Raw genomic sequence first — 24,191 nt, 5'->3', positions numbered from 1 at the left:
TCCAGCGCTTTGGTTTTGACCCCAGGCCTCTCTTAAAGGGATCCTCGGTATGGAAGTTAGGACTGTTCCACTCACCTCTGTGGTTCCGACCCCAGGGTCTCTTAAAGGGATCATTGGTATGGAAGTTAGGGCAAATCCCTCAATGCTCTGATTCTGACCCCAGGCCTCTCTTAAAGGGATCTCCGGTATGGAAGTTAGGGTAAATCCCTCAGCGCGCTGATTCTCACCCCAGGCTTCTATTAAAGGGATCCCCGGTATGGAAGTCAGGGCAAATCTGCTCAGCGCTCTGATTCTGACACCAGGCCTCTCTTAAAGGGATCCCCGGTATGGAAGTTACAGCCATTCCACTCAGCGTTCTGGTTCTGACCCCAGGCTGATGGGATGATGTGGGATATTAGGGGTAATAGTCTGGTGGCTCTGGCTGACGGGATGATGTGGGATATTAGTGGTAGTTGTCCGGTGGCTCTGGCTGATGGGATGATGTGGGATATTAGGGGTAGTAGTCCGGTGGCTTTGACGGGATGATGTGGGATATTAGGGGTAGTAGTCCGGTGGCTCTGGCTGACGGGACGATGTGGGATATTAGGGGTAGTAGTCCGGTAGCTCTGGCTGATGGGATGATGTGGGATATTATAGTGAATGTGGCTATGCGGAGTGGGCGGGGCTATACACTCAGCTTATATATATATATATATATATATATATATATATATATATATATATATATTTATTTTTTCATTATAACTTGTTATAACTAACCATAGTTAGTTACTATGCCCGGGTAGCGCCGGGCTCTTCAGCTAGTAAATAATAATAAGGTTTTATATAATATGTAAGTTTGACTTTTTGAATTTAAGGATTGAAAAAACATTAACCTTTTGATGATATTTTAAATTAACTGAGAAGCACCTGTATATAGCAGAACATAAAAAGCGTACTGTACAGGGCGTACAGGGAAGTAGGTTACAATTCATTCATTTCCTAAATAGATGCTGCGGAGTATCAGTAGTGAAGTGACACAGAAGATCAGAGGGAGGGGTCTGCAGCACAAAAGAGAAGCGGTGTGCTGCTGAGAAATGTAGTTTTAGCAGAATTAGAAAAGGACCGCCCAATCAATTATATGAATCTGGATGCACAGGAGTAGAGAAAGAGATGAAAAACCACAAAGATGCAAGAAAGAATCTTTATGTTGGGATATGTGTGTATATTAACAACAGTTATGATAAGTTAGTTATAACAAATTATAATGATTATAACTACATATAAAGCTGAGTGTAGAGCCCCGCCATTCCACATAGCAACATTCACTATAATATCCCACATCATCTCGTCAGCCAGAGCTACCGGACTACTACCCAGAATATCCCACATCATCCCATCAGCCAGAGCCACTGGACTACTACCCCTAATATCCCACATCATCCCGTCAGCCAGAGCCACTGGACTACTACTCCTAATATCCCACATCATCCTATCAGCCAGAGCCACCAGACAACTACCACTAATATCCCACATCATCCCGTCAGCCAGGAGTCAGAACCAGAGCGCTGAGTGGATTTGCCCTAACTTCCATACCGGGGATCCCGTTAAGAGAGGCCTGGCGTCAGAACCAAAGCGCTGAGTGGATTTGCCCTGACTTCCATACCAATGATCCCTTTAATAGAAGCCTGGGGTGAGAATCAGAGCGCTGAGGGATTTACCCTAACTTCCATACCGGAGATCCCTTTAAGAAAAGCCTGGGGTCAGTACCAAAGTGCAGAGTGGATTTTCCCTTACTTCCGTACCGAGAATCCCTTTAAGAGAGGACTTGGGTCAGAACCAGAGCGCTGAGTGGATTTGCCCTAACTTCCATACCGGGGATCCCTTTAAGAGAGCCTGGGATCAGAACTAGCGCCCTGAGTGGATTTGCCCTGACTTGCATACCAATGATCCCTTTAATAGAACCATGGGGTCAGAATCAGAGGGCCGAGGGATTTGCCCTAACTTCCATACAGGAGATCCCTTTAAGAGAGCCTGGGGTCAGTACCAGAGCATTTGAAAGCCATTTCCCCGATTTCCATACCGGGGATCCCTTTTAGAGACCCTGAAGTCAGAATTAAAGTGCTGGATGGATTTGCCCTGACTTCCATACCAATGATCCCTTTAAGAGACCCTGGGGTCAGAACCACAGAGCTGAGTGGAACGGTCCTAACTTCCATACCGGGGATCCCTTTAAGAGAGGCTTGGGGTCAAAACCAAAGCGCTGGATGGATTTGCTCTGACGTCCATACCAATGATCCCTTTAAGTGGAAAGATGTGCCTACAGTATGGAGGATATGTGATGGGTATATGGGCACGGGAGGGGTGATTCATTTCTGTCATGTGCTCTCTGCTCCTTTCAGGGGGGCAGACAATGGCTGGGAGCTTATGTTCCCAGTGATTCTATATTTCTCCCACCATGTCAGTGTCTGCTGAGGTGTTGTCAAGTGGGAAAACTGTTGGTCACAGCAACCAATCACAGCTCAGCTTCTTTTAACAGCTCTGGCGAAATGAGAGATGCTTAGTGATTGTTTGCAAGGAAAACTGTTGCTCATAGCAACCAATCACAGCTCAGCTTCTTTTGAACAGCTCTAGTGAAATGAATGCTTCGTGATTGGTTGGTGATACACACACACACACACACACATATACATACACACACACACATACATACACACACACACACACACATATATACACACATTTGCATTGTGGAAATAACTCTTTAATAAATTAAAAGTACCACGAAATGATGGCTTTGAAACACACAACTTGTCCCAAAGAAACTACGTCCCGATATGCCTACTTTGGACAGAAAAGAAATGTCCTCTAGAGGTTAATGTAATGGTTTAGCTTTTTTGCACCAAGCCCCATCTTCAGTTTACAGATGGATGCTAGAACAATCTATATTCTACAGCCGTTACAGGAATGCCATTTGGAGTTCCGTGCTATTTTCAGAAAGATGTCTAATGTTACAGCTTATGTTAATGCCATGCCTTGGCTTGGGAGTCAGCTTCGCTGTTCCCAATATCCCAAACATTGTAGGATAGACCCCACCTGCTTCATATGTGTTATCTTAAAACCTCAGTATCCAGTATACAACAGCTGATCCCCTTAAGCCGTGTTTGTGTTAAAGAGTCAATCATGCTTGCTCTGCAGCTTTTTAGTTTGGTTTGGGGTGGTTATTTTTATAAGGATCAATTGCAGAGCTACAGACCCACAAAACAATTTCAGAGCAGAGAGAAATGAAACAGAAAATTTCTCTTGCTATTAACTTTCAGTTGCTGCTTTTATAAACACATTAAGGGTCACTTAATTTAAAACATACAAACAGAGCACTTTCCTCTGCACCAATGCTAATTCTGCATGCTATTTGGCAATCTTGGAATTTTCCTTGTATAACAATGTAGCAGGCATACCATACAAAGAAAGAAAGAAAAAAAGGAAAAAAAAGAAATATATAAATATCTCAGAGAATTGAGGAAAAAAATAGGTGAATGTTTATTTTCTTTTTGAAGGATTGCCCATGGTAATCTGGAGAGGTCGATTATATTTAATAAAAGCTTGGGAAGCCTTGAGACTGATGATTTTATTCCATATAAGTTAGTGTCTATCCCACTTATAAATGCTCCTAATGCCCAAGTCCCCGACAGAACCCAAATTGCTACCAAAATCTGGACCGAACCTCCCGGTTGTGGGATCACATCATGCAGAGCCGGATTCCTCAACTTTGCTTGGCCTCTCTCACAGTGAAACAGAGATGTTTGCACTAATCCAGAATTGGCCACGCACTAATCTGGTACAGAACAGTAATATTATTAAACCACGTTCACACATTCAGTATTTGGTCAGTACAGTATTTTTCGCTTTATAAGACACAACGAATTATAAGACGCACTCCAAATTTTGAGGCCAAAAATAGGGAAAAAAAAACATTTTTTAATAAATTGATGGTGTTTCTTATAATCCTTGCGTCTTATTGCTTACCGGGGGTGGTGGCTGCGGTAAAGCGGGGTCCCAGGGTCACCGCTGGAGGAGGCAAGAGTGGATTGTGGCTGCAGGCTGGGATGAGGGGGTGTTCAGATGTGCGGTGCGCTGCTGCGGGTCTTCGGTGCTGCGGGGGCTCTGCTGACATCTTGTGAAAGCCCAAAGCCCCCGCAGTTACGGTACATGGTTTCCTATGCGGTGGAATGTACACCGCATAGGAAACGATGTACCGTAACTAAGATGTCGGCAGAGCCCTCGCAGCACCGAACACCTGCAGCACTGAAAGCCCGTAGTGACGCGCCGTACCGCACATCCGAACACCCCCTCATCCCAGCCTGCGGCCGGTAAGGTATATCCGCATTATAAGATGCACCCCTAGTTTCTCCTGAAATTTTGGGGAAAAAAAGTGTGTCTTATAATCCGAAAAATATGGTAATTTACAACAGTTTTTTTTGAACCAAAGACATGGGTGGAACAGGTAGACGAAAAGTAGAATAGAAACACGTCACCACTTCTGTATTTATCACCCACCCAGTCTTGGCTTACAGATACTGAGGAAAAATTCTGACCAAATACTGAATTGTGTGCACGTAGCCCTATAGCAATCTGTTAGGGCTCGTTCCCACTTGCAATTAAATCGGATGAATGCAATTCAATTAAAAATCATATTGCATTCGTACCAATTTAATCCTATGTTTGTGTTCACAATGGTGTTTTGTTTTCCTGCTCCGATTGGACCATGTTCAGACGTGGAACAAAAACCAGCATGCTACAACTGCATGCGAAATTCGTATTGCACGCATCCATATAAGTCTATGGGTGTGCGTCAAACATCACACTCAGCTATCACCCAAGTGCAGTGCGCTTCCCTCGGACGCCGGCAATGAAGGAGATTACATTTCTCCGTCTCCTTCCCAGCTGTGCTCTGATCCTGTTAGGAGAGTGGATCGGAGCAAAAAGCACTGACACACGGTTCACACTGGATCCAAGTGTCATTACCGTATCTCATTGGATGCTCTCTCATTGGAAGTCATGTGCTAATGCGACTCCAGCCTTACTGTGAAAGCAGCCATGGAGGGTTGTGAGATTCCTCTCTGCATGCTAGGATTCGTTAACAGCAGAAGTTTGGTCCCAATTTTGAAGAAAGTCGGCCCTTTTTTGGGAGCATTAGGAGCATTTATAAGCGGATTTGGCAAGAACTTGGAGTTACCCAGCACCCAAGTGGAGCTGCCCACTTTTTTTTATTAATTATGAATAGCAGCCCTAGATTGATGATAGGTTCTTTTTAAATTTCAATAGTATTTAGGCTAGATTCACATTTCACATTTTTGTAACTTTTTGCCAAAGAATGCCAGATGGCATAAGTGGCATTTCTTTTGTTTAAATGCAGCATGCTCTGCGTACGGTGTTCAATTATTTCAGTTTCTGTCCTCACTTCTCTGCGGGACCTAAAAATCACCAAACACTAATAGTTAAGATGAAATGCTACAAGACGAAAGCCGCCAACAAAAAAATTGTCAACAATTGAGTGTGTGATTTTTTTGTTAAATCAGTGAACACAGCGCACATTTCTCGTGCAAACCTAGATCTGATTTTCTGCTACTTTGACAGGTCAAAATGCACCGAATCAAAGTTGGTAGATTCATACACCAGATATGTGGCAGGAACAGATTCTGGAGAACAGCAGAATTAAGACCAAATGAAACTATTACATATTATTTCGTGTGCCTTCCTGCTGCTTGCGCCAGACTAGTAACAGCTCTGAACCGAGCAGAGGAGAAGCTGGGTTACCGCTCCGTTGCCTACAATAGTGTGAACTGCTGAGATCATATGGCTCCAAGTTTAAAAAAAGGATTTCTTACGTTATTCTAATCTATTGCACTGCACCTCAAGTCTTCCATATGCAGCGCGCACCACTGTACAGGAATAAAGCGCCTTACGTTATATAAGAAAGGTAACAATTACACAGGGAGGTGTGCTGCTTTCATGCGTTCAGCATCCCTATCTTCTCTTAAAGTCAGACTTTAGGTCAGACAGAGAGCTGTGATTCCTTAACCTCAGTGATACTAGTAAATGCAGGGAGGATGCTGGAGATACTGGATAGGAAGTCGTTTACACACAGGGATTAAAAAAATGATACCACAAACACAAACTCCCAATTTATTTTTTTAAATTGCATGTGAAAGTCACATACTACTCGGTAATATATGAAAAAAAAAATCTTAGCAGAAATGCCCCTTTAGAGGGAAACGGTCATCACGATTATTATGTTAAAATAAAGGTAGGGTCATAATGGTGCTTTATATTGATTTAATAGATACCTGTAGGGAAGAAATCTGCATCCTGGTTCTTGCTTAATTCACGGTAAAAGTTTGGGTATAATAGCCTCTTTGCATTGGGCAGGACTTTTGGGCAGGAATGTGGGTAGGGTTTTCGGTTCTGCTGTAGCCCTTCTGCCTTTGTACAAGCCTCCTTTATTAAAGTTTGTGCTAGTGCCACTCTTGCCGCCGGCTGCGCTTGCACGCATTCATCTCCCGATGCTTTTCAGTAAAATGGCACCAGTGGCGGTGAGTGCGCAGATTGAAAGGTCGGCTCATCATTGAGCCGAGGTCTGAATCTGCACATGCGCCACCACCGCTGCCATTTTACTGAAGATATTCTGCTGTCAATCTGAGCATACACCGCCACAGGCGCCATTTTGCTGAAGAGCACTGTGAAGATGAATGTCCGCAACCACTCCCAGCGCTAGCGTGAACTTTGTTATAGGAGGCTCGTACAAACACAGAGGAGCCGCGGCAGAACCTAAAACCTTACCCATATTCCTGCCCCAAAGTCCTGTCCAATGCACAAAGAGGATATAGTACGAAAACTTCTAAAGTGAATTAAACAATAACCAGGATACGGATTTATGTCCTACAGCTATCTATTAAATCAGTATAAAAGCGCCATTACGACCATAACTTTATTTTAACATATTAAATCTTGATAGCAGGTTCCCTTTAAATATTGTTTAATAATGTCCATAACCTGCCTCAATACTGTACATCTCTGACCAAATTTCGTCATACCTCCCCAATCATAACTACCAGTCCTCGACCCCCTACTTCGCTTCTCTTGTGAGATTCCGTGTCACTGCGCTTCCAATGGTATACAGGCAAATCTGCCACCCAATCAGGAGCACAGAGCTCCCCAGCTCCTGATTGCTGTAGGGAGGACACTGCTGATTGAGTGACAGTTCAGATGCACAGCGCTCCCCAGCTCCTGATTGCTGTAGGGAAGGCACTGCTGATTGAGTGACATTCAGGAGCACAGCGTTTTCCAGCTCCTGATTGCTGTAGGGAAGGTATTGCTGATTGAGTGAAAGTTCAGGAGCACAGCGCTCCCCAGCTCCTGATTGCTGTAGGGAAGGCACTGCTGATTGAGTGACAGTTCAGGAGTACAGCGCTCCCCAGCTCCTGATAGCCGTAGGGAAGGCACTGCTGATTGAGTGACAGTCCAGGAGTACAGCGCTCCCCAGCTCCTGATTGCCGTAGGGAAAGCACTGCTGATTAAGTGACAATTCAGGAGCACAGTGCTCCCCAGCTCCTGATTGCTGTAGGGAAGGTACTGCTGATTGAGTGACATTCAGGAGCACAGCTCCCCAGCTCCTGATTGCTGTAGGTGTAGGGAGGAGGGCCCCCGCAGAGTGTCCTGGCTGGAACCAAGGGGACCGCCATCTAGGTTCCTAAGGGAACAGTACCCGGGGAATGGAGGAGGACAGTGGACTGCTCGGAGTGACAGGACAGCAAGGGGAGGGGCGAGTATAAAAGGGACAGGGAGCGCGCAGGAGAGTCAGTTGGCGGAACGGATGCACCCGATGACTCCTGACGTGGAAGCCGAAGTAGCTCTCATGGCGTTAGATGGGGAGGCTCAGAATTCAGTAATGTTGAGGCCCCCGGGACACCGCAACACCTGGGGACCCAACTAATGTGGGAGAGTTAAGGACCCGGTTGTTCAGTCGGATGCAGGGAGAGGGGGAGACCATCACCCAGTATATGAATGTCCTCCAAGAGTTGCATACGGCCATTGAAAGAAAGGTCGGCGTAGGGGTAGGACCTATTGACATTACCCTACGCGACCTGTTGGTGACTGGACTGCGGGATCCGTTAGTAAAGCAGGCATTAGGGGAGCAGGTCAGAATCAATCCCCATATAGACTTTTCAGAGGTGGTAAGTCAAGCACGCACTCGATAGCAGGAGCAGGGAATGGCAGTCCCCGTGGGGAAGGTCCGGAGTGTGGAGGCTTCCGTGAACGCAGTTGGGGAGCCTCAATGGGTGGAGGAGATGAAACAAGAATTGAAGAACATCAAGGGCGAGTTGGCCGAAGTGAAGTGAAGGACTGAGTCCGAGACTGGACGGCCTAGTTTCAATCCCGGCCCCTGGGGGCCCCGTTCCACCCGGGGCGGTTGGTCTGCGCAGACCCGGTACTATGAGTGCGGGGAGCCGGGCCACTTCGCCCGAGAGTGTCCGGGGCGTGGGAGATACCCACCTCGGCGGCCATTAAACTAGAGGGCTCCGGGCTGGGGGGACGCCGCTCAGAGCCAGAAACCACGATTAGGGGTGGTGGAAGTCCCGAAGATTTGGTCGCAAAATGTCCGGTGGTATAGGCAGAAGTAGAGGGTCGGGCCGTCCGGTGCCTAGTGGACACGGAGTCACAAGTGACAACTATGCCTGCAACTTATTTCCAGCAAAATTTCCCCGAGGCAGCGAGACCCCAGTGGGGACCCATGATCAGACTAGTAGCCGCCAATCAACTACCAGTCCCTGTTGCCGGGGTGGTGTGGGTACAGGTGACGCTGTGCGGTAAATCCCTCGGTCGCAGGGGAGTGGTACTGACCCAAGGGGAAACCGATAAGCAGCATCCAGTCATTCTGGGCATGAATATACTACGGGAGTTCGGCAATCTGCTCCTCAATGATCCCACGCACAAGATCCTGAAGCAGTGGGGTTCCCGCACGGCACAAGGACAGGTATTCCAGCAGTTGGTGCGGGAAGTGCGAGTACATCAGGACTGCCGGGAGGGCGAGGCTCTGGGCAAAGTCATCAAGCCAGCGTTTCCCCTGCTTGTACTGCCTCCTGGGCAGATGGTGATGGCCCTGCCAGTTCGAGCCTCGATACCCTTGGAGGGCGTACAGATGCAGGTGGAGCCATGCTACTCGGAGCGCTTGCCTCCTGGCATACTGGTGGCCCGCTCCCTGACCATAGTGCAAAAAGGGACCGTCCTGGTGCGCTGCGTCAACCTTGAAGACCAAGACATCGTCCTGAAAGCCTGGACCGAACTGGCCAAGCTAGTAAGGCCTTTGGAAGAAGTGCTGCCAGCCCCTGTGGTTCAATTTAGAGTGCAATCCGAGGACCCATGGGACCCTTGTCTATATTTCTCCTTTTCACATGTAAATCGCCATGGAATAAATGGCGCTATATAAATGCATAATAATAATAATAATAATAATAAAAGTAACTATCCGAACTCTACAGGCTACCGAAATCTCGACTCAGGCGAAGGGTCAAAACATCCTGGAACAAATGTGGGCCGAACTCTCCGGACTAATTTCAGCTCAGCTTTCCCAGATAAAAACACTGCTCGGACAGTACCACGAGGTATTTGCTAGTCATGAGGAAGATTTTGGATGTACCACCGCTATCACTCATGGAATTCCCACGGCAGGAGCGGCCCCCATCCGCGAACGATATCGACAGATCCTCCACAACTCTAACAAGAGGTGAAAACTTTGCTGGCCCAAATGCTACAAAAGGGAGTTATTCGAGAAAGCCAAAGCCCCTGGGCGGCTCCCATTGTGTTGGTCTGCAAAAAGGATGGCACCTTACGATTCTGCGTGGACTATCGAAAGCTGAATGCTTGCACCATCAAAGACTCGTACCCACTACCCCGAATAGAAGAATCCTTGTCCGCCTTGGGGAAGGCAATGTATTTTTCGACTTTGGACCTGGCCAGTGGGTACTGACAGGTGCCCATGTCAGAAGAAGACAGGGCTAAGACGGCGTTCATACTTCCTATGGGACTATTTGAGTTCAATCGAATGCCGTTCGGACTGGCCAACACCCCGGGGACCTTTCAGCGGTTGATGGAGAGGTGTCTGGGAGATCTCAATTTTGAGGCCACGTTGATATATCTAGACGATATCATCATCTATGTTGCAATGTTTGAGAACCACCTGAAGCGGGTTGGGGCAGGTACTCGGCCAGCACCCCCGAGACGATAAAAGACGTGCGGGCCTTCCTGGGGTTCGCCGGTACTACCGTCATTTCATAAAGAATTTTGCATGTCGAGCTCGAGCCCTGCACGACCTGCTGAAGGGGGCTCCCGCTGGGGCAAATGGACGAAAAATCCAGTGGCTACAACCTCAAGAAGAGGCCTTCCAAGACCTTAAGGCTGCGCTCTCAGATGCTCCGGTGTTAGCTTATGCGGATTTCTCGCAACCGTTCATCCTGCACACTGACAGGAGTCTTCACGGGCTGGGGGCTGTGTTGTCACAAGTTCAAGACGGCCGGGAGAGAGAGATCGCGTATGGAAGCCACTCACGCCATGTTTCCGAGCGCAACCGTGACAATTACAGCTCCTTTAAGCTCGAGCTCCTCGCAGTAGTGTGGGCCATGACGGAGCGGTTCGCAGAGTACCTGGCAGGCTCCGAAGTAGTGGTGCGGACCGACAACTCGCTGGCTCATTTGGAAAACGCCAAACCGGGGGCCCTGGAACAAAGATGGGTGGCCAGGATGGCGAAATTCAACTATAAAATCATCTATAAAAGGGGGGCCGAGAATGTACACGCTGACGCCCTCTCCAGGATTCGACATACAACCCCAGGGAAGAGTTAAGACGACGAACTAGAAGGGGAAGAGATACTGTTCGCCCTCACCGCTGCCGTGCACACAGCTGCCACCCAGAAAGTACTCCCCTCGGAGACCCTAGGGGGCATGCTGGAGCAATCCCGTGATAAATGGATCGAACAGCAGCAAGAAGACGAAGAAATTGGACTTCTCCAGAAATGGGTCGCCACTGGCAAACTGCCCACTGACTCCCAAAGACAGACTTTGACTCAGGACATGTCGCTGATGTTACGACAATGGGAGAGGCTGGTTATCAGAAAAGGACTATTGTATCGTAAAATGACATCAATAACAACATCTATGACGATTTGGCAGGTAGTTGCGCCTGGAGCCCAACTTAACGAACTGGCTCGAGAAGCCCACGAAAAAGGGGCTCATTTCGGAGCTCAAAAGACCTTGCAATGGTTACAACAGATAATTTACCATCCACGCTTGCATGCTGTTGTGGACGAGACTTGCCGGGCCTGCCGCCTATACGAATTAGCCAAACCGCTCGCACAGGGTCACTCCCAATCGAGACCAGACCGCGGAGTCGGCAGCCTCCGCAATTTGTAGAAACTTCATACAAGTTTACGGCTGCCCTCAATGGATACATTCCGACCAAGGAGCATGTTTTTTGGGAAAAATTATGGAGGAACTACACCGTCTCTACGGTATTGACAAATCCCGGACCACGCCATACCACCCGCAGGGAAACGGGGCCTGCGAACGATTTAGTCGGACATTAATCCAAATGTTGCGTAATCTGGAGAGTGACAAGAAGGCCCATTGGCCTGAATATGTCCCTGAATTAGTATGGGTTTATAACAACCGAGTACATCGAGTTATCGGCTATACCCCCTACTCCCTGCTATTCGGACGAGAAGGCAAAGGGATCTCGGAGGTAGAGTTGGACCCAGAGGAACCTCAGTCCTGGATCGTAGTATCATCATGGGTCCGAAATCACCGACACCGGCTGCAAACTCTTCATTGAATCATCTATACCAAACTCCAAGACTTAGAACACCCAGGAAAGAATTTATCTCCACCTCCCAACCTCCAAAGCGGAGACCGAGTACTCGTACTAGACCAACGCCCCCAGAACAAAGTAGAGCCACGCTGGGAAGAGAGTCACTATCGGGTCCTACGCCGTATAAACCCTGAAGGACCTGTGTACGAGATACGACCCGAGAAAGACGAAACGCTGCCTACTCGCATTGTGCACCGTAATATGTTACGCCCATGTACTTCCACTGACCCGAAACAACCTGAACCTACTCATGTCTCTGAACCATTGCCTGTGCTCTGGGACCCGGACGACGACGAAGACTTCCCCACAATATCCAGGGGCTCTCTACTCAATGACAAACCAACTGACACAATTAGCCTGCCCGAACCAGCTAGCCCACCACCGTCCACCACCCCAGAAGACTCCACCCTAGTCGAACTAAGACGCTCCGAGCGGTCAACAGCCGGCAAACCCCCCGAACGATACGAACAGGACCAGTTCATATGGCAACAAAAGCTGACATCTCCGCAGACCAACCCAAGTATACTGAGGCCCTCGCCCGAGGACTGGTGAACATACAGAATGGGGGAGTGTAGGGAGGAGGGCCCACGCAGAGTGTCCAGGCCGGAACCAAGGGGACCGCCATCTAGGTTCCTAAGGGAACAGTACCCGGGAAACGGAAGAGGAGAGTGAACTGCTCGGAGTGACAGCACAGCAAGGGGAGGGGCGAGTATAAAAGGGACAGGGAGCGCACAGGGGAGTCAGTTGGCGGAACGGTAGACACGAAGCAAGAGACTGTGGGAGTTTGAGAGAGCCAGAGTGACAGACGGTGACCAGAGAGGAGACCATCGGCAGAGGGGAGACTTACAGTGGCCTGGGGAGAGTAAGCGCCGAACCTACCAACAAGAGAATGTCGCTTCACTCCAATCCGGGGTCACTTCCTGCCCACAGTCGTCCGCAGCTGTTACCGCTGTGCTCCAGCCTGTTGCGGCTTGTCCACCGCCACTCGCATCACCGGCCCAGTGGACGTCACCCCGCTGCAGTCGGCAGTTGGGGCCTACTTCTCGCCTACAGAGAAACTCTTTGCCTAGGCCCAGGCTGTGCACGTGGCCTACCAACCGCCACTCCTGGTAACTGCGACACAACCCTGCTTGGAGACTGGAGTCTCACTAAACTCGCTTACGAGCAGAACCCCACTGTTTCTACAGGGGGTTACCTCATGAAAGGACTTCCTCAGGGCCTGTTGTGTCCCAACTCCTCCTGGGCGCTGGGGTGCCCGAAGACTACGACAGATCTTCAGCAGCTGGGCCCAGCGGCTGCGACACCAACGCAGCCTCATCAGAGACGCCGAGGGACGTCAGGACGGATAAGTGACACTATAGGAAATAAAGACCCGTAGTCGGCCATATCGCGGCCCTATAGCAACCAGCTTTTGCCGGATTAGTCGTGTTCTCTTTTAAAGTGTTTGTTTGTGCAGAGTCCCAGCGAGGACAATAGCGGTTATTGTTTTTGGTTGCTTAGCATAGCCCTAGCGGCTTAAATTTATAAAAGTTCTCTAGCCAAAGTTCAACTCAGTCTCGTGACAGCATCCTGCGTACCTGCTATTACCTACATAGGGAAGGCACTGCTGATTGAGTGACAGTTCAGACCTACAGCACAATTACACTGCTGACCTAAAACTGTGCACAACAGATGCAGTTATAGGAGGCAGCTTTGCATTGGAAGTGCTGTGGGGCTGAAGCATGTAGGAGAAGCAAAGATAAGAGTAATTAATTCTAAGTAAAATCTTAATTTTTAGCTTTTAGATATAAGAAATAACCATGCCATACTGCAGGGGGTTTTTTCAGAGTACCTAAGTTTTCTTCTCTAGAACATGCTTGCAATATCTCTTCAAATCACATTATTAATGCAAATGCTAATCAATCATATTTGAAAATTATTGCCAGAATACAAGGCGGGATACTCAGAACTCATGTCACTGTGATAGATGGGGGCTGCAGCAATTTATCTTTTCTTAAGTTTTAGAGTTGTCATCTTCAATCAGAGGAATGTTGCGGGGCTTTTGACCTCCTTTTGCAAAGACTAGCATGGAAATTAAAGTCTAGATTTGCATGAACCCAAGTTCTCAATTACCTCTCTGTTTTCCAGTTAATCAGTGTACTTTCTTATTAGGCATGATGTCATTTGTATCGTTGAATCATAGGATGCTGACTGACAATTGCTTTTAAATGAGTTTACCCATGCACATGTCACAGATGGACTTGCTGAAGGTCTGCTCATTATTAAAGCAGGATGCCTCCACAGAACGAAGTCTTCTCTAATGTTATTAACTCCTTCCAGCGTTACCAGGGTGCATGCGGTATCTCTATATGGTGAGCTATTAGTATGAGATTTGATAAACGTACAGAAATAACAGTGAATGTATCATTATAATCTCCTCAAAGGAAATGTGCAGTAGACAGCTGAACAAAAGAAGTCATTGCATCCTTCAGAATATTATTTACCTGAATTCCTTTCAGTCCACACAGAAAGTAACTGTGCCACAAAGGTTTTGTCTTATTAATCTGAACGTCATTGAGATCTAAGGAAAAGTCCCTATAAAGAGAAGAAAAAGTTACAGTCAGGAAAATGGACCATTTCATAGCTCTTGGCTGCCACATCCTGGCAAAATAGGGCAAGACAGTCAAGAAAAATATGTTCTAGCAGGAAGATGGAAACTGGAGACATAATGTTTGTCAAATAACACATAAGCAGGTATTTAGTTTTTTTCATTTTTTTCCAAATTCAGTAATAAAAAAAATAAGGTTTTTAAATAACAGAACTGTAAAGAATGTAAAAATAGAGTAGAACAGGAAATTTTTTATACATAGTATACTTGCACTAAAAATATATAGACAAGCTGTTTGCCACAAGGTTTTTTTTTGCCTTCCTCTGGATCAACATGTTAGGGCAAGTTAGGATAGGATATGGGTTGAACTAGATGGCCTTAAAGTCTCCCTTCAACCTTAATTACTATGTAAGCTTGTAGTCTCGGAAGATCTACAGACCGCACAATGTATAATAATGAATGCCGCCAAGTCAGATGGGATTGCAGTAACAACTGATAAGAACATATTATGATTATTTGCCTAAAGAAAGAGCAATATTCATCATCATGGCCAAGTGTCATTTGCAACATAATTTCCCCAATGTTGGCATTCAGCAATATTACATCTTTACAGTGCCCATCACCCCAGCTCTACACGATACCTTTCTGTTAGCAAGTGCAGCACAATCCATTCATAAGTGGCACGACCTTATAAAATCACAGAAGACTCTGTAGTGGTGATGCTGACAATAAGGTTTTAATTACAAACATTTTTTTTTTTTACAGTTTTGACTAAAACCCATAAAATTTTAGTCCCCCAATTCATCACGAATGGCATTACTCGTTCCAGTCTTGATGAGGGGTTGTGTTGAGTGAGACAAATGCCTGTTAATGAATCATGAATGTCTTAAAAAAGTGTTGTGCGTCTTTCAGCCCATCAGGAATTAGAGGAACAGGCAGGGTTGCCATTTTGGTGGTTTGCCGAAACAGCCTTGAAGACACCAAAAGTTTACAAAGTTTTTCCACAACTACACATTGTGCAAAAAATTGTGATTTTTCAAAGCGTTTCGCATCAAATTTCTGGCATAATAGCTTTGAGGAATCACAGCTGTTAAGTTCATTAACATTTCACTATTATCATGAACGAGCTATCCTGGGAATGCTTGTTCCATGTTAATCCTGCAGTCTAGACAGGCTGCCGATCACCCGACGAGCGGAGAAAAAAAATCATTCTTTAGGTGAAATGATCTTTTGTGCTGTACCACGGATCATCGTTCTTGTCAGGGCATCGTCCTATGTAAATAAGACTCGCACTGCCAAAACAATTGAACCCCATGCGTAGTATACGACCTATTACAGCTCAGTCAGTGCGGATCATCAAGCAATGCCTGCCTGTGTAAACAGGCTATTAAATGACCGAAGATCATTAATTATTTACCGATCGACAGTCATCCAAACATTCCAGTATTTCCACTGACTACTAGAGAAGTTATAGTAGGCCGAAACTATCAAGGTTATTTTGTGGGGGGCGTGGCTATGTAGTGGCGGAGAGAGGACGCACTTGGGGAGAGCTCCTGGCATCCTGATGTTATCCGGCCAGCGGACCCATATCACCGCGACATACCGGTATCCAGACTCCCCTGGACTCCGGAGCACTCCTGAAACTCCGCGGGAAGACGTTGTTGGGTTCCCCTGAGCTGGCAGTTGTGAAGACCAGGGCGGCCAGCGGGGCCTGCACGAGGCGGCGGCCATCTTTAGAACTGCGCGCTCTGCCTGTGAGAGACAAAGCGCCAGCTCCCATCACTGCAGTGCTGACGGACGGTGAGCACACATCCTTAAGATCTGTGGGGGACAAGCGGTGAGTGCTCTGGAAGATTGGGCCCCGCGCTCCTCCCTTAGTTAAGTCACCTGGCCTGCCAGCGCTATTACTTTACTGGTCCCCAGAGCCCTCTCTGGCTGCTGTCTCTGCGGGCACTGTGGGTCCCCTCCTGGCCATAGGGGCCCTTGTTTGCTGCTCAGAGCCGGACATTACCTCTCTGCGTGGCCCTTCAGATCTGTGCTGCTCTTGGGGCTCTGCCACCATTATATGATAGCCCTGCTACGCTTATAACTTTGGACCAGAGTACCCCGGAGTGTACCGTTCCTGATACCCTGTTGTGCCATATTGCTACTGAAATTAATCGCGCCAAGGGGTCAGGAGCAGCTGAAAAATTGAAAGCGTTTGCTAGAATAGACCATTCTGATGTTACACGGTCCCTCAGAAATAACCCCTCACAGGCTCAGCGTAAAAGTCGCCCTTCTGGGGGGTGAGGAGGAGAGTGAGCAGGAGGAATTAATCCTTAAGCATGCGTCCGAACAACTGATGCAGGCCATCTCTTTAACCAGGACATCCTTGACTGGGAAGATAGAGGACGTGTATACCGAGGTGGGGCGTCTCCAGCAAGATATGCAGGCCATGAGGGGGCGCATTACAGAAGTGAAGACAAGGGTGCCCCAGGTAGAAGACACCATCACACCTATGGAAGCCAAACTAACGAAAGTGGTGGGCTCTATGAACGCATGGAGGCAAAAAGCAGATGATCTGGAGAACAGAATAATAATAATATCCGAGTTATTGGACTGCCTGAACGCTCGGAAGGTCAATATCCGGAGCAGTTTCTAGAAGATTGGTTTAAAACTACTCTGGGAGACGAATTCTCCCCAACATTTGCTGTGGAAATGGCTCACAGAGTCCTTACTAGGAGCCCCACCTAGACCTTTCCTGGCACGTCTCCTCAACTGCAGAGACAGGGATGTGACTCTGCGTCTAGCACGGCAAAAAAATCTTATCAAGTTTAACAATGCCACGATGTTGATTTTCCTGGACTTCTCTATGGAACTTCAGAAACAACCGTCACAGTTCATGGAAGTCAATAAGCGGCTCCAGGAGAGGAATGTTATGTACTCGATGATCTATCCGGCCCGGCTCCGGGTGGTTCACGAGGGTTCTATTTTGTTTTTTACGGATCCAGCGGAAGCGACTGAGTGGCTACAGTCCCACAAAGGGTTTGCTGCGAAGGAATCCTAATGTATCTATTGTTAGTCAGTATTCTTTTATTAATGGTCTGATTGGAGCTTTGTCCGCAAGCGTCCAAATTACCAACAATACCGGACACTGAGTTCAGTGATGGTATCCCCTTGTTTGTTTCATGATGGGAGCACAGGATTTTGCTCCTATATTGTTTGTTGGTTTTTTTTCTATAGTGGTTCTATGTTTTTTTAGGTAGAAGTCGCAGCCAACAGCAATCTCAATCTCTATGCGGTGTCTCTAAATTTTACTCAGGTAATGCTATACGCCATATTCAGCAGAGTAAAACATGGGGTCTGAGAGGATATGTATGACATGGAACGTGAGAGGTATAAAAACCCCTTGGAAAAAGATCAAGGTTTTCTCGCAGATCAGACATTATCGCCCTCACATTGTGGCCTTGGTGGAGACGCACCTGACCAGGGATACAGCTTGGTGCGTGCAGAAGCCTTGGGTACAATGGTCTGTAAATGCATTCCACACTAGCTATTCGAGAAGGGTTTCACTGTTGGTACATAGAGATGTTAGATGGGAAGGTTATTTTGTAGCATTCTTATTTGCTTATCTGTATAGATAGGGACAGAATATTTTAAAATTAGGAGTCCAATTATGTGTAATTTCAATGATATTTCTATAGTGCTGCTGAAGACCTAGAAATGGCAGCAGTGAAACATTGTACACACAGTTAAGGCTTTACATGTATCTCGACTATAATGTACGCATCTCTCCTGTCACTCCCTGAGGGTCTGCACTCCATCACTTCTTGAAGACAATGTTAACCTATGATGTTCCTCTGTCAAAAGACTCCTGGATATTTCAGTTATCATACTTTGAAGCCTGCAGCAGAGTCTGTGCAGATAACGCATGATGGGTGTGTGTATGTCCGATACAGCAGCTCCCTTGAAACGATAAGGCTACGTTCCTATGGATTGTATTTGCTGAGGATCTCCAGAAGCAGAGGTCCAGCAGTAATACTGGCAGAGGGTTACACTGCTTTGGACATCACTGAGAAAAGGTGTGGTGAAGACACATTTCACCCTTTGCTTGACATCTGCACTACCATCACTTTCTGCGCTGGATATATTTCGCAGTAAGTGCATGAGATTTCTTTGTTGCACCTTAAAACGCAGCAAATTTTAACCACCAGGGGAACTTAGCCTAAAAAACATACACATTAAAATAAAATAAAAGGACAAACATTACTTCTCTTCTACATACTAACATTTAATTAAAGAAACTAAACTTAAATGCATGACGCACCCTTATCTGGTCTGCTGCATTCTGTATCCTCTGTGTGTTTCTATCAGTCCAAATAGACTGCATTTGACATTATACGCCCTAATTCGTTAAGCAAACCATTTTAATGTCTAGCATAATCAGCGCAGTATGACAAGGCTGCTAATGTTGGATTTTAAAACGTCTGGAGATCTGGACCACGTTAGCGGAGTATTCCACTTATCTCATCCTATTGAATCAATAAAGCCGTTCAATAAAAGATGTTCAGAGAAAACCAAAAGACTAAATTGGAACATTACTGGAATTCATGCACTCTGTGGATTAAGATATTATTGGCAATAAACTAGCTCATCCTCCATATGCCTGGGGTTAGACGTGGGGCACCTGAACGCACACTAGCTGTGGTCTGTAAAATGCTAACAATAATGTAATAAGACAACTATTATCAACATAAAGGAACGCGCAGCACATGGATACACTGCAATCATTTCATCAAAAAAATTCCTAATTTAACCTCAAATTGGAGCACATGATTGCAAAGCTTGGGCAATCTGAACTCAATGGAAAGAGGATGTGACAAATAAAAGGAATTCAGAAAAGCACAGAGGTCTAGAATAAAAAGGGGCAGAAGCCAGACCATGCTGGGCATACTACAGAACGCTATGGGTTACAGATATTAGCTCCATCTGTGACGTTACCCATTTGTATTGCGTTTATGTGTTTTATGTTTTATTATTTTTGCAACAACAAAAAACTTTTCCTTTTCTTTTTTTTAACACCTTTTGCAACGCAGTCTATGGGCTCCAGTGACCAAAGTTATTAGAGCATACCAATACCAAGACAGGTTGGAGAAATGAAATCTAAAGGGCAACTTTACTATAACGTTCCAGAATAAGAAATGACCATACCGAGATCTTTCAAATCATTTTTTTTTACACCTAAGCCTGCAACAATGATAATAGTGGAAACTCAACAGAAAAAAAGGGATCACTTGGCTCAGTCAAATCACTGAATGCTAAAAGAATCCAGGATTCACCATACGACAACCGTGGACCTCGTGATGCTCTATTGAAATATAATAGTCCCTGAGTTCCACTCCATTGCTGTGTTCAGAAATGTCCTATCTATCAAATGTAGTAAATTAATCAAATTGGTAAACGGCGTAACGAGAAGAGAAAAAAAAAAGAGAAATGCCAGAATAACGGTTTTTGGTCGTTGCAACATTGCAATAAGGAGGCGATTAAAACATCGCATCTACCTCAAAATGGTATCAATAAAATTGTCGCATTAGGATGCAAAAAAAGAAAAAAAAGCTATCAAACAGCCCCAGATTCAGAAAAATGAAAACACTACACGTCTCGGAAAATGGCGACAAATGCAAAATCTTTTTTTCGTACAAATTTTGGAATTTTTTTCAACATTTTAATAAAAAAAATAAACTAAATATGTTTGCTATCTGCGTACTCGAACTGACCTGGGGAATCATACTTTAGGTCAATTTTAACAGAGAGTGAACATGATAAATAGAAAAAAAAACAATTGTGGAATTGCACTTTTTTTTTTCCATTTCACAGCGCGACTTGTCCCACAAAAAACCAGAACTCATGGTTATATTGACGGAAAAATCTAAAACAATAAAAAAAAAAAAAAAAAAAACGGAAAATGGTCTGGGGGTATAGGGGTTAAAGACACAAGTGAAAAATTAAATAATAATAATAATAAATAAAAACAAAAAAAAACAAATATAGTGTTTGAATTGAATAAACACCATTTCCAACACTCAGGAAGGGACTTCAGAGTAGCAGTTAGCAAAACTTATTTCCCAAAGATTTCCAACATTCTTTAAAATAAAAAAAAAAAGTAAAAAAAAAACCAAAGCTAGATCAGCCCTCTTGAAGACCCTGTTGCATGCTCCACTGAGGAGGGAATGATGCCCCCTTCATAGCATTCCCTGCATGCCCACTACTCACCAAAGAAAGAGAAAATAAGGATGACATGTATGACAATATGAAGGAATAACAAAGTTCACATATTTGGCAGGTATTCAGTCTTAAATCAATTTTCTTGTTTTTGACTGAGCTATAATTTATTTCAGCAGAGCAATTTTCATATAAAATAATATAGGCTCCGGGAAAAACGAGAGGAATGCTCATCCAGCTTTTCTTACTGATGGTTAGGATCATACTGTGAAATATGTTTCTTGCTCATGGAAACGGTCAGAAAAGTTGGCTCAAAAGATTACACAAATCTAAACTATAGATTATACCTGACTAATGGAACGATGTTACATTAATAGTCGTGTTCAGAAGTAAATAATACAGTCTATGGAGAAGTTTAAAAGGTCGTTACAGTAATGATGGAAGGAAAAATACTTACAAATATGTTGGATTTGTATTGGACAAGTGCAAAATACGAGAGTCAACAGGCTGCACAGCTGCTAAAATATCCTGTTCAATAGCCATTGGAAGAACGGCATATCCGCAGTAGTCAATGTGCTCCCCTATAACACAAGACGGAAACCTAGATTAGTAAGCAGCAAGTCATTCCCAAAGGCAAGGCTCATGTCACACTCCATGTTGAATACACAACGTCATTAATTATCTTGCTGCTTTTCTAGTAACATATACTTACCTTGTAATGTCTTCACATCCTGTTCTGTCCAGATGTGTTCGGATCCCAGAATTCCAAGCGCACAAGTTCACCAACCGCCATATTGGGACACCCAAGTGATAGGTGTCTCAATATGGAAACTGCTGGTGGGACCAGCCTCTTGCGCGGTACCACCAGCGGAACACCATCGCACCACACACACACACACAGAATACGCCGAACGCACCACACACACACACATACTGTATACGCCGTACGCACCACACAAACACTCTCTATATGCCTGGTCAAAGAAGAGATGACATGAGAGAAGACAGCAGATGGGGGAGAGGGAACGCACACAGGGGTGAGAGAGACAGAGCACGGGGGGAGGTAGCACATGAGGGGAAAACACAGCACAGGAAGGAGAGAGACAGCAGTAAAGGGGGATAGCACATGGGGTAGACAGGTCAAAGAAGTGAGCACAGACAGGAGGGCAGCAAATGAGGAAAGAGAGAGTGGATAGGTGGGTGAGCACATGGGAGGAGAGATTCTCAACACTGCAAAGCCTGCCCCCATCGTGAGATGACCGTCCTCCCGATGAGATAGCATCGGGCCTCCATCTAGTTTTACATAATTGTCAAAATATTCCATATTGAACTTACAGGGGTCTGCCTCCCTAATCTTGATTTTTTTTTTTAGGGGGCTGGGTGAAGAAACACAGCCATTGTTAACTAGAAAGATTTCACTTGTTCCAATCAAAGAAAGGATAGAAGATTTCTGTTACTGCAAGCTGCCAAAAAAACCCATGAGATGTGCCGTAAAGGGTGAAGGATGCAAAATGGAGAACATTTCACTCTTCAAAGTGTGATATTGGACAGCACAGGATCAAGTAAGATAGGGATGTGATGGTAAGAATTGCACAAATTTTGCACTTAGTGTCACTTAGGCTGGTTTCACACTTGCGTTTTTTTTGCGCTGCTTTTTAACGCAAAAAAACGCATGCGTTTCTTCCCCTATACTTCAACATGGGTGCGCATATGTGCACATACATATGCGCACGTACGCGTTTGTATGCGCATGCGTTTTTTTTGCAGTGAGCGCCCGGGCGCACAAAATGCATCCTGTTGCATTTTTTGTGCACGCAATGCGTTTTTTTACAGCAAAACACCCATTAAAGTCTATGGGTGCGCATACGTGCGCATTGTAATGCGCACGTATGCACAAAAAAAAGCATGCGTTTTTTTTTAAAAAATGCACCAAAACCCGCAAAAAAAATGCACACAAACACATGATGCGTTTTTTTCATGCGTTTGTGTGCGCAAAAAACGCGCAGCAAAAAAACGTAAGTGTGAAAGTAGCCCTAGAGGCACAAAACCTAGTATATTATATAGACTTAGGAAATATATACACCACAAGCCCAATTCATCACTTGCAATTTATTGAAAATCACTTTTCTCTTTCTGTATAGTATTCACTAATTTTTGCAGCAAATTCAAAAAATGCCGCAAAATAAAAAATGCTATTTTTTGTCTTTAACCAGTTTTTTGTGACTTTTTAGAACTAGAACTCACAAATCCTTTAAAGCGGTAATCGGAGACACACAGGCAGGTAATTGCTAACTACCTGTCTGTTCTGACCGGCTCCATTCTCTGCAGCTCAGAGCAGTCACGGACCAGTCCTGTGGCTTCCGGTGATGTCATGTCGACAGAGTAGCTGATTCTCTTCTGCTCTTGTTGACAGAGCGGGACTGTCGACATCATGCTAATTGACAGCCAGCTCCCTGCTACCCAACTACGAGGAATCGACTGTCAATCAGCAAGAAGCATGATGTCGGCAGTCACTTCTTCCTCAAGAGAGCATCCAGGAAGAGTAAAAGATGTCAGTTCCGGGTACAATAGGCAGGTAGGTAAAAACTACCTGCCTGTCAGTTCTTAGCGAAATGAGAAATAGTCCTGGATAACCCCTTTAAAAAGTCACATAAATGTGCAAAATTTCCAGGGGAGGAAATGGAGTGAGAGGAGTCCAAAATATATGTGACTGCGCAGAAGATCCCTGAATGTACTGCCCACAGAAGCAAAAAAAAGGTACGTATTGTGGAGGCATTACAGGGCGCAGGATTCCGGGGCCATAACTGACATGCATGGGATGGGGGCAGTATTACAATGAAGATAGGAGGCAGGGATTTCTGACAGCACCACACACCCCGGAGCCTGGAAGAAATCATTACCATAAAGACAGAATATAACATTCCTCAACAACAAGACCATTAATAAGAGGCATACAGGTAGGACTAGTGTAACATTTCTATTGCCTGTATGCCCATATTAATAGGTCACATACATCCCAGGGGTGACAGATTCCCTTTTAAAACAAAATGTCACCAAATTTCTGATGTTGGATTGGACACACAACATTATAGCTGTGCTGCAAAGCAGAATAAAAAGTTTTGTTGTTTTTTTTTAATTTTGCCTCTCTGATGCGGAAATATTAGAAATGTAATTATTTGGAACCTAATAACTTTTGTTAAGTCCAAGTGAGTGATGATGACCAATCATAAGTAGGCAGCAATATTCAGGAGAAAGAACACTCCACACAATAGCTTAGAGCAGATTTCTCAATGTGTGAGATGTACAGCCCTTATCTCCTGGTCTAACCTTCTACATGAGTCCGTGTGGTAGGGAATGGGGGGGGGGGGCAGTGCAGCTGAATTTAGCTGTGTTACATTGCAAACCCTTCTATCAGCTCTCAATCTCCAAACCATGGTCACCTCTGCTGTATTTCCCCATTTCCCACACTGCCTGTCAAGTGATATGTAATCACACTTATGTCAAA

The 24,191-nt window shown here is 45.5% G+C and overlaps 1 protein-coding gene across 2 annotated transcripts in view; it reads right to left on the bottom strand.

Moving 5' to 3' along the window:
* The window catches only part of GALK2 (galactokinase 2), a 400,864-nt gene that overhangs the window by 294,452 nt on the left and 82,221 nt on the right, over window positions 1-24,191 (bottom strand). For both annotated transcript variants that reach the window (XM_073568463.1, XM_073568464.1), the window contains 2 exons: window positions 21,144-21,267; window positions 14,382-14,472 (listed from right to left, as the gene is read on the bottom strand). In XM_073568463.1, the coding sequence (XP_073424564.1) occupies window positions 14,382-14,472; window positions 21,144-21,267 (215 nt within the window). The remainder of the gene's footprint in view (window positions 1-14,381; window positions 14,473-21,143; window positions 21,268-24,191) is intronic.

The sequence above is a fragment of the Dendrobates tinctorius genome, unplaced genomic scaffold (genome assembly GCF_039654945.1).
Source record: "Dendrobates tinctorius isolate UK_male_01 unplaced genomic scaffold, ASM3965494v1 ptg000022l, whole genome shotgun sequence".
Taxonomy (NCBI): Eukaryota; Metazoa; Chordata; class Amphibia; order Anura; family Dendrobatidae; genus Dendrobates; species Dendrobates tinctorius.
This window is presented reverse-complemented; position numbering and strand designations above follow the sequence as displayed.